General features: G+C 38.2%; 1 protein-coding gene across 4 annotated transcripts; it reads right to left on the minus strand.

Moving 5' to 3' along the window:
• Positions 1-273: 273 nt before the first annotated feature.
• On the minus strand, positions 274-10,258 carry LOC132407006 (cytochrome c oxidase subunit 4 isoform 1, mitochondrial). 4 transcript variants are annotated; one of them, XM_059993202.1, is made up of 5 exons: positions 10,139-10,258; positions 5,270-5,349; positions 3,674-3,835; positions 1,120-1,251; positions 274-540 (listed from the first exon to the last, which is right to left on the minus strand). In XM_059993202.1, exons 2-5 carry the CDS (start codon positions 5,346-5,348, stop codon positions 407-409), a joined length of 507 nt encoding a protein of 168 aa, XP_059849185.1. In that variant the 5' UTR covers position 5,349; positions 10,139-10,258; the 3' UTR covers positions 274-406. The 4 variants fall into 4 exon arrangements, with proteins under 4 accessions (XP_059849185.1, XP_059849186.1, XP_059849187.1 ...); XM_059993203.1 differs by having other exon boundaries at positions 10,053-10,185; XM_059993204.1 differs by lacking the exon at positions 10,139-10,258 and adding an exon at positions 9,647-9,930.
• Between the last annotated feature and the right edge of the window lie 1,324 nt (positions 10,259-11,582).

Here is an 11,582-nt window from a genome sequence, read left to right on the forward strand (position 1 = left end):
CATAATGGAGAAGGCAGAGTTTACAACTTTCTGAAGCTTTTTCCAAACCTGTGCAGTGACCCCCATCCCCCATGCCAGGCAGTGATGCAACCAGTGCTCTCCACTGTACATTTATAGAAATTTGCAAACTTCTTTGTCATTCATACAAGGGCAAATCTTGCAGCAAAATCCAATATTGAACTAAACTTTCAAAAGATGATGTGTCCAAATTTCCCATTTTCTCTCCATCCCTAGTTAGAATAGACTGATTTTAAAAATATGCACACTAGCAGACACATGCATAATCAATTTATTACCAAATTTACAGATCAACACCAATTCTAAACTAACTTCTTGAACACACAAAAGCTCATACATGAACAAGTATTAAGAATTCCAGTGTAGATTTACTTCCTTGATACATTCATTACTTCCACTTATTTTTCTCGTAGTCCCATTTTGAAGAAACGCCAAGAACTGGGTTCATCCTCATGTCCAGCATTCTCTTTGTCTGCATAGCTTTCCATTCATCATCAAAGGTGTGAGGAACAGGTTTATACACTGTGCATTATAAGACATAAATTAGGCCAATTACATCATTAACTATTTCAGATGTTTAAAAAAAACTAAGCCTTTTGCCCTTTTACTGAAAAGTTAAATTGTCATAATTGAGAAAGTTAAAGATATATATCCCTCTTGGAAGTCATACTAAATAACTGGCCACCTTAAACATTTTTTTAAAGCACTGATCTATTATATTGATTTTCTTTTTGATGACTTTTGCTACATTGACAAAAAGAACAATTATTAGTTGTACAGATTTTGAAATACATCAATTATTTTCTGACTTCAATGAATGATGTTGTCATTTTGACATTGATTAAAGCAAATGCAATTAATGAGCTTGCGATCTGAAAAGATTCAAAAATATTTAATCAGTACTTTACGGTAAAATGTATTTCCTTAAATTTCAGTGTTGAACTTTTCATCTGACTGTTGGGTACCCATAAAACACAACCAATACAAGAAATGATGCTGCATATATAAATACAACATGTCCCATTTAAGATTTATGTTACTTCTATTTTCTGCAGGAGAAGACAATTCTGATAATAATATACAAATCAAAAAGGCACTCACCAAAATTTCTTTGCCATAGCAAGACCAACCCAGTACAACCAATCACAAAAAAGAGTGCACCAGTAGCAGTCTTCCATTCATTTGATGACTTGTCCATGTCAGCATAAGTCCGCTGAAAGCGAATGCGATACACTGAGGAAATTAGAAAGAAAAATAATAAGAAACCGTTATTGGGGGAAAAATAGCTAAAATTGATTATTAATAAATATGGGAGATATTCAATTGCTTCTAAAGTAGTCTGCAATCCTTAAGATTTTATTTAATGATTTCTTGTTGCATTGTATTCCTTTTTCAAAGTTTTACATTCCAGAATTTATGAACAATTAAAATTCCTCAAAAATAGCCATGCAAATTAGGTTTCAACATATCTAGACCTGTTAGTGTACGTGCCAATGAATGAAGAGACATTCCAGGAGCATACAACAGCAGGGATCATTTGGGGAAAAAAAACACACAACAGTTACCACAAGTTCTTAATTTCTGTGTTGCAAATCGCTGATAGAGTCAAATAGTTGAAATCTGAAGCCTTAATGTAGTGAGTAATTATTTTAAATTACCATGAACACTTACAGCCTCCAACCTTTAAATGGGTCCTTATTAAACTATTTGATGGCATGAGTCAAGAGGAAGGATCAATTATACTGGTATTAAGTTAGAGGTGCTGCTCCACCTAAGCTTGGTGAAAACAAGTTATCAAAAAAATACAATGCCATGCAAAGGTCTGAAGATCCTTTGCTATACATGTGTGCTGAAGACTTTTGCACAGTACTGTATATTCACCACTGATTTTTATTGCTCATGCAAGGATTGTTTCAAGTTTTAAAATGTTTAAGTAGATCATTGCATTGCCTTTATTTTACTTATGGATTTGTTTTTATTGAATTGGCAAGTCAGGAAGAAATGCTGACCCATTCGTTTATTCAAATGCAATTACCAGTCATGATAACACGTTAACCCAATAATGCAGAAATTAAAGACATTAATAATAAACAATTAAAAAGCCAAAGACAATAAACATCAGGAAAAAGGAACAGAAAGTAGAACTCTCCATGGATTGCTCACTAAAAACATTAGCCACCTGCGGTGTAAAATCCTATCATTTTATTGGGCAAGAGAATCATGCTTAATTATGTACAATGAATTCTCTCCAAAACTCTCCATCAATGGCAACTTTACTGTAATGACATTGTGCAGTATGCCAATCCTTGACTCAAATTAAATATCACTTGGATGAGGTTCCATGGAGAAGCTCAAAACTGCTTACTCAACAAATTTCTCACAATATAAAATCCTTCTGGCCCCAAGAGAGACTAGAAAAAAAAATGTTTTTAGTTGTATTAAACCAGACTAAAACATCAGGTACACATATGCCTTATTTCCTTATAGCAACTAAGCTATAGTTTCATGGGGGGTGGGGTGGGAGGGAGTTAGTTTCCAGTCATCCTCTTGCCTTAAATTCAGTATATCTAATGTCAACAGGCAAGGTACACAATATTCAGAACCAGGTTTAATATCACCAGAATATGTCATGAAATTTGTTAACTTTACGGCAGCAGTACAATGCAATACATGATAATATAGAAAAAATTGAATTATAGTAAGATATACATTTATCAAAGAGTTAAATTAAATAAGTAGTGCAAAATCAGAAATAAAAGACGTAGTGAGGTAGTGTTCATGGTTTCAACGTCCATTTAGAAATCAGACAGTACAGGGAAAGAAGCTGTTCCTGAATCTTTGAGTGTGTGCCTTCAGGCTACTGTACTTCCTACCAGGTGGTACAGTGAAAACAGGGCATGTCCTGGGCGGTGGGAGGGGGCTCCTTAATGATGGACCACTCCTCAAAGATGTCTTAAATCTATGGAAGCTAGTACCTGTGATGCAACTGGCTAATTCTTACAATGCTCTGCAGCTTACTTCGATCCTGTCCAGACGGCAGCCAGTCTGAATGCTCTCCACCGTACATCTGTTGAGATTTTTGAATGTTTTAGGTGACATTCAAAATCTCCTCTAACTTCTAATGAAATATAACTGTTGTCTTGCCTCCTTTATATCTGCATCAATATGCTGAAACCAGGTTAGGTCCTCAGAGATATTAACACCCAGGAACTTGAAATTGCTCACTATCTTCACTTCTGTTCCCTCTATAAAGATATATTTAACATGGAAGTTGATAGGTTCTAGATTAGTCCGGGCATTAAAGGTTACAGGGAGAAGGCAGGAGAATGCAGCTAAGTGATAATAATTCAGCCATGATGGAATTGTGCAACAAATGTGATGGGCTGAATGGCCTAAATCCACTCTTACGTCTTATGATCTAGTTTATTGTCATGTATATAATGTACATAACCACAGAAACAAGACGATATTTCCTTGAACCAGAGTGTAAAGCACATAGCACACAATAACTTATGAAGGCAAGGAGAAAATCTACAGATGAATCACACACATAAATAACAAACTAAAGTGAATTAATATTAAATATTGTAAGGTATGGAACAGACTAACCAGTGACACATCAAATACAATGGTCTACATCATTTTAGTCACTTACATTTCAGTTTCTCTTCACTAGAAAGAGAAACCCAGGAACTCTTCTCCTTCTCCTTCAAGGACTTCTGCTCTCCTGACAGCTGTCCCACAACATCAATGGCTGAAAGGGGCTCATCTTTACGGTCAGCATATTGCGGAAGTGAATAATCAAATTTTGCAATAACTGTGGAGGATCAGAAGATGTTGTGATAAAAGTCAAAACACTGATACTCAAAAGAAAGGAGCATACAGCATAAGGTTCATCTTACGGGTTTTCCCCAATCTAATGTAAAGTTTAAAATATGCAAAGAAAAGCTGCTAATCATACAGGTGAAGAATGATAAATAATGCTACCTATTGGCATGATATCTTCAAATACTATCTAGATCGGTCAACTACCCGGGCTGTAATATTCTCCAGCTTTGTTAGTACTACCCAAAACAGTACCCAAAAATGCATGCAACAAAGATTAAATTCCAAATGAATAACATTCATAGTCCTATAGTATATCAGTCTTTGACCCAAATGAAGGATCACTTGTTACGGAGTTCATTACTGATCACTTGTTGAGAGCATCACTCCCCCCTCCCCCCACCAAAAAGATATCTAGATATTGATCCAAGACAGAAACTCTTCGAGTTGCATTTTGGTAGTGACACTGAGGTAGAAAATCAGAACTGTATATGTCAACTTATGAAATTTTGAATATAAATTAACTGCTTCAGAATTAATGAATATGGTACAATGTCAAAAAATACAGGTATTTGGAGATAATGCAGTCATATAAAAGCAAAGATTATGCTGAGGCTGTATTATAGATGTCAGAGCAACATGGGTTACTATAATTATGCACACCTATGAAATATCTGCAAAAATAAACTACATATACCAATTAGAATAACTCACAATCTGAATGAAGCCTTGAAAGGGAAATCTTACATTATGCAAGATATTTTATTGTACAAATAGAGATTACTTTAAAAGGCATGAAGAACATACAGTACAATTTTGGAAACTCAAATTAAAAACAGAATTAAAATTGGTATTTAGAAAGGTAACTTTGAACATTTGGAAAAAGCTATCCAGAGCAACAACAGTAAATGAAGATTGACCTAACAATGAAGAAATGAGTTTAATAGCCTTCCTTGATTTTGCTTTTTATTATGAAAATGATAGATTAGACTTCTTGATTAATTTATATATGTACATATACAATGTGACAATACAGACAAGGTGCTCATTTATAAATGCATGTAGAATATGGATGCAACTACAGAAAACTTTTGATGCAGAACACTTCAATCAGTTTTGGAACTACTGCAAGGGTGAAAGTGGCCGAATTTTATCAACTGAAAGTTTATCAACTATAACTTCCACCTACAAGTGAGTTCTATGCAATAGAAAAATTTAAAGCTCCTAAATATCATTTTACAGAACAAAAACAAATAAAGATCAAAAATGATTTATTACAGCAAGATTTCAAACATTTATTACCTAACAGGACCACAGAAGAGAATAGATCTACAAATTCAGAATATATCAAATAATACCAAACTAGCATTCTCTACATCAACTTAAATTTAGAAAATCGAACCAGATATAATCATTTTTAACTCACCACGTCCATGAGCTTGCATGCAAACAGTAGTGGAAAGTCCACGCTTGGTAACAAGTCTCAGGGCTCTTGAAACCAACATCCTGCAACATTTGAGCAAAGAATACATGTCAGATACTAGTTTCAACCATCAATGGCAGAAATAAATCACTAACTATTCTGCACAACATTTCTGTTGCAAATGTTATCATCCAAATTTAAAGTAGTGTAATGCTGAAATCAAACAAAAAGTTTGAAAAATTTCAGGTCATGTTCTGGTTACTTTAGTTGATTAGTAACTGATCATTCTTATAATAAGTGAGCAAAACAAACTCCACAGATGATGTCCAATCAAATGACTGTTTCTATTGTTATATTATCAATACCTTGGTTGTTTAAATACAAATCCAAGGGTCAAATGCATCACTAACTAAGATAGGCAAGATTAAAAACAAAGTCATTAGTAACCTAACGGTGGAACAGGTCACCCACAATACTACAAAAAAAAGTATCTGCAAATTATCCTTTAGTATATTGCTATATCCTGAATTATACATTGATGCATCAAGGTCTTAGGAACAGGATTTATGAACATTTGGAGATGCATAGTCCGATTAGGGATGGTCATCACTGCTTAGTGGGGCAGGTTATGCTTCATGAGTCTGAATGACCCTTCTGAGGAACAAAACAAACTGATGGAAGATAGAATAATGGATGTGGTGTATATGGATTTTGGTCAGGCATTTGACAAGGTTTCCCATGAAAGGCTCATTCAGAAAGTCACACAGTATGGGAACCATGGAAAATTTGCAGCATAGATTCAGAATTAGCAAGCCCACAGAAGGCAGAGGGTGGTAGTAGATGGAGCATATTCTGCCTGAAGGTTGTCGCTGACTGGTGCTGTTTTACAGGGATCTGTTTTGGGATACCTACTCATTGTGATTTTTATAAGTGGCTTGGATGAGGAAGGGGAAGAGCAGGTTAGTAAGTCTCCAAGTGGCTGGTGATGTTGTGGATACTGTAGAAGGTTGTTGTAAATTATAACTCGACACTGACAGGTTGCAAAGCTAGGCTGAGAAGTGACAGGTAGAGATCAACCCAAAGAAGTGTGAAGTGATGCATCTTCAACGGTCAAACTTGAAGGCAGAGTACAAGGTTAATAACAAGATTATTAATAAAGTGGTGGAACAGAGATTAAAAGTAGCTTTAACACATGCATATTGAAACATAGAATGAAATGTGTTGTTTGCATCAAATCACTGAAGATTACGTTGGACATTTCCAGCGCCAACATAGCTTGACCACAACTCACTAACCCTAACCGTACATTTTGAGGAACGTAGGAGTAAAGTGGAGCACCCAAAAGAAACCCACACAATCACAGCGAGAACATACAAATTACTTACGGATTAAGAATCTTGGGGGTCCAAGCTCATAGTTCCCTTAAAGCTGCCATGCAGGTTGTTAAGGTGGTTAAGGTGATGTATGGTGTGTTACCTTTATTAGGCGGGATATTGAGTTCAAGAACTGCGTGGTAATGCTGCAGCTCTATAAAACTCTGGTTAGACCACACTTGGAGTACTGTTCAGTTCTGGTGGCCTCATTAAAGGAAGGATGTGGAAGCTTTAGAGACAGTACAGAGCAGATTTACCAGGATGCTAATGGAACTGGAGAACATATCTTATGAGGAAAGGCTGAGCAAGCTAAGGCTTTTCTCTTTGGAACAAAGGGGGATGAGAGGTGATCAAACAGAGGTGTACAAGAATATGAGAAGCAAAGATAGAATGGACAACCAACATCTTTTTTCCAAGGTGGGAAAGGCTAATGCCAGAGGATATCATTTTATGCTAAATGGAGGAAAGTTTAGTGGAAATGTTGGAATGTAAGTGCCTGGAATGTACTGCCAGGGGTGGTGGTAGAGGCTGTTATACTACGGTTATGGGCTATGTAAGAGTGAAGGGATAGATTGATCATGGAGTAGGTTAAAAGATTGGCACAACATCATGGGCCAAAGAGCCCATATTGTGCTGTACAGTTCTATGTTTCACCAAAGATAGAAACACAAGAGAACATGGAACTTCATACAGCATGACCTAAGAACAAGCAATCCCTCAACTCAACTTGAATACTGCTGGCTGTAAATACAGCAAAATCAAAGCTGTCAATACTAGCTGCATTACAATCAAATATATATATATCTAACGTAATTCTTAAGGGATTAGCATTTTGGAAAAGGCAACTAAAGATCAGCAGTTGAAAAATTATTGGAGAGAATTCTAAGGGACAAGCTGCATGCGAATTTGGAAAGGCAAGGATTTATTAGGCCTAGATGGCACTGTTGTGTAATGCAAAGTTCCTGTCTCACTAATTTAAATCTTTTAAGGAGGAAATTTAGGAGACTAAGGGCAAGGTGGTTTACCTCTACACCGTCTATATCAAAGGTTCTTGGCCTTTTTTTTTAATTTCCTGGACCAATACCATTAAGAAGTGGTCCATGGACCCCTAAGTAGGAACCTTGGTCTATATGAACTTCAGCATGGCACTTGACCTTTCAGGGTAGGCTAGTCCTGGAGATTAAAGCACGAGATCTATGGCAAGCTGATTAAATTGGATCAGGAACTGGCTTAGTGACATGAAGCAGAGTAAAGTAATGAAATAAATAGTAATGAAAGAAATCTATTTTTCTGATTGGAAGGCTGTGACTAATGGTGTACCAAGGGATAGGGAGAGAGAGGGGAAATAAAAGTGACTATAGATGTGGATGATATGAAAATTGGTGATATTGTGGGAAACATGGAAGATTGTCTAAGGATTTACCGGTTGAAAAGTTGGACAGACGACTGGCAGATGGTATTTAACCCCGAGGTGCAAGATGCTGTACTAGGGTAAACTGGAGTTAGGACACGTAAAGTGAATGGATGGGCACTAAGGAACTTCGATGAACGGAGACCTATAATTTACATCATTTATTTTTGTAACAGTAATTTTTATGTCTAATGCTGTTTTGCTGCCACAAAGCAACAAATTTCATTACCTATGTCAGTGACAATAAACCTGATTCTGACAACAGGGCTCAAATCCTGAAAGTGGCAATAAAGGTGTATAGGCCTATGGTATACTTGCCTTCATAGATCAGGGCGGAGAATATAAGAGTTAGGGCATTATTTTGCAACCTTACAAAACAATGGTTACACCACACTTACGAGTACTGTGCAATTCTGATTACTACACTGCAGGAAGGGGGTGATTAAGCTAAAAAGATTGCAGAAGAGATTCACCAGGATGTTACTTGGATCAGATGAATTTAGTTAGGTGGAGAGATTGAATAAGTTGGGTTTGTTTTTCCCAGAACAAAGGCCACTGACAGGAGTACGTACATAAGATTTTGAGAGTCATTGTAAGAAATAGCAAAATCAAAAGGACATCCATTTAAGGCAAGAGCAATGGGTTTAAAGAGGAATTTGGAGGGTATTTTACAAAGAGTGGTTGACATCTACAAGACACTGCCAGACAGGGTGGTAGAATCAGACACTGTACATTTGAGAGACAGTTAGACTGAGACCTAATAAGACTTCAATAGGGAAGATGTAGGATATGGGATTAGTGTAGATGTGAAGAGGGTGGGCATGAATGTAGTGGGCAAAATTACCTGTTTCTGTTTTTACAACTCTGATAGCATCTGAAGTACAGTTGATTAAACAGTACGTATGACCTTGAAGAGTAATCTTGAAATGACATATACAAGAGTAATTGTAATTATACTCCGACATTGTTATAAACCTAGATAACACAATACTATATCCTCAAAAATGATCATCCTGAGTAATGAATTAGTTCAATAACTCCATTTGCAACTCTATCATATGATGTACACAAATTACAAGCAGCCTAACATTTTTATATTAAAACCTCCATTGTCAAAACAAATTCCAATTTATCAGATTTTCAAGGCTAAATTTATAAAAACGACTTTCAAATTCATGTATTCTCAATAGTTCCGAATACAAACATTGTTCCTATCTTCTTAGCCCATGACCGTCAAGAGTCGACCATCTCCCCCAGCCCCGGGTGAAAATTAAAGATTAAACGTTCACCCAGCATTGCCTGCTACCAGATGCAAAGTCAATCAAGGTCACCACGAAACAAAATGCAATAAAACCTCAGGTCAGCCTTGCTGGTAATGCAAGACTGCTCTCAACTGTTTTATTTCTGCCGCGATGTAAATACGTACAGCATGATGTCAAGGTAACACACAAAAAAAAGCTTTTTCACTGCATCTCGGTGCTGGGACAATAAAAAAAATCAATACCCATGCCCCCCAAGATGAACAGATAATAAATATTCAAATATGACCAAATTCCTATGATAGGGATACTTCACTTTTTATAGAAATATTTCTACCTGGTTTGTGAAAGACTAGAGGATGGTATGAATCAACCCTCTAGGGGACCCTTCCATTCTCCCAGGAGCATTAATGTCTCACCACCCATCACCAAACCCCAATGGCTTCTGCAGGCTCTTCCCAGACACGGCCTTCCTTTTCCCCTCAGGAACTCCCCTTCCTTAATCCTCGGAGAATCCTCTTCCAAAGCTCTCCTGGTGGGGTTGCTGCAGCCTACCGCAGCGGCTGGCAACACACTCAAGGTCAAGGAGTCCGGTGCGCATCGCATCCAGCGGGCCAGTGTGCGGGGCTGGGTTAAGAGCAAGATGACGATGGGGAAGGGGCTGGGAGAAAACGAGGTGCTGCGGAGGACGGGGGTTGGGGTGGGGAGTGGTGGCAGCACCGGCGCCATGTCGTTTCCCCCACCGATCAAGTTCCGTAGCAGCGGCGCTTGGAGCCACAACCCGACCGAGGTCCCAGCACCTGCCGGCCAGCCGGCGGCACCCACTCACTTTCCGAGCGACGGCGCACCGACAGCCGCGGGACCGGGACCGTTCACGCCGGCTCCGTCGCCTGAACCTACGGGGAAGTGACGTCAACGCAACCGGTGGAAGAGACCCGGTGTGCAAAGCACTGCGGGAAAAGGTAACCCATGGCAACCAAGCCTTAACCATTTTAAGATGATCTGTGCAGAATATTCACTCGTACAGGTCGTGTTGGGACGATGGACCGCCCTGGTGGGTTGGAACGATCTGTTATCCTGCTCTGAATTTTAAAAAAACTTAATTCACTGTACATCCATGAAGTAGTAAAAGGTACTTTTTAAAATATGTGTTTCTTTAAACAAATATATCCAGGAGACATACTAAATCAAGAAAGTTCTTTTACACTTTTCATAGAGTCTTGCCCGCTCTTTGTCCTTTCTACACTAAAGATCTCACAAGATTCGTTGTGCTCTCATTGTATGACCCCCATGGCCCCCCGTATGTTTTGCTAATGGATCCGATATTCCCAACAGATAATGGGATGTTGCTTTCATTGTCCACCTGGTAATCTCTTACTACGTCAGAGCTCAAAGTAGAGTAGCTCAGGCTGCACATTGAAATATAGAAAGGCTGTTCATGTCATTTCTAAATGGATCTATCTGGAATAGACTATGTAGAAACGTGAGCAGTACATCTGTGTGCAGAAGACATGGGGGGCCAAATGGCCTTTTCTGCTGTACTGTTATAGAGTCATAAGGCATGGCAACAGGTCTTTCAGCCAAACTCAACCATGCCAACCATAGTGCCCAACAAGTTAGTCCCATTTGCCCATGTTCAGCATTTATCCCTTTAAATTTCTCCCATCCATATACTTTGTCAAATGTCTTTTTGTTTGGCTGTATTCATAGGTATTCTTGTATGGTTGGATGACAATCAAACTTGAACTTTTAGATGCTGTTAATATACTTGCCTCAACCATTTTCACTGGCAGCTCATCCCATATGCGGACCACTCTGTGTGAAGAAGTTATGCCATAGGTTCCTTTTAAATCTTTCACCTCTCACCTTAAACCAATGTCCTCTAGCTTTTAGTTCCCTGAGAAAAGGACTACGTGCATTTCACCATGTCTCTACCCCTCATGAATTTATACACCTCATAAAGGCCAAAGGCCAAGCACCTATTTATACTCAAGCCATTGGCCCTCAGTTGAATTGTAGCCTTTGCCATTCAGATGCTCATTTAAATGTCTCTTAAATGTTGTGAGAGCCTCTGCAGCCACCACCTTCTAAGGTGGCTTGTTCCAGATTCCAATGACACTCTGGATTAAAGCATTCTTCCTCATATGCCCTCTAAATCTTTTACTTCTTTACTTAAATCTATGCTAGCTGAACTCAGACAACTCCATGATTAAAGTTTTTATTGTCTATCCTCTCTATATTATAGGTCAGGTCACCCCTCAGCCTCCTCTGCT

The sequence above is a fragment of the Hypanus sabinus genome, chromosome 17, assembly GCF_030144855.1.
Source record: "Hypanus sabinus isolate sHypSab1 chromosome 17, sHypSab1.hap1, whole genome shotgun sequence".
Lineage (NCBI taxonomy): Eukaryota > Metazoa > Chordata > Chondrichthyes > Myliobatiformes > Dasyatidae > Hypanus > Hypanus sabinus.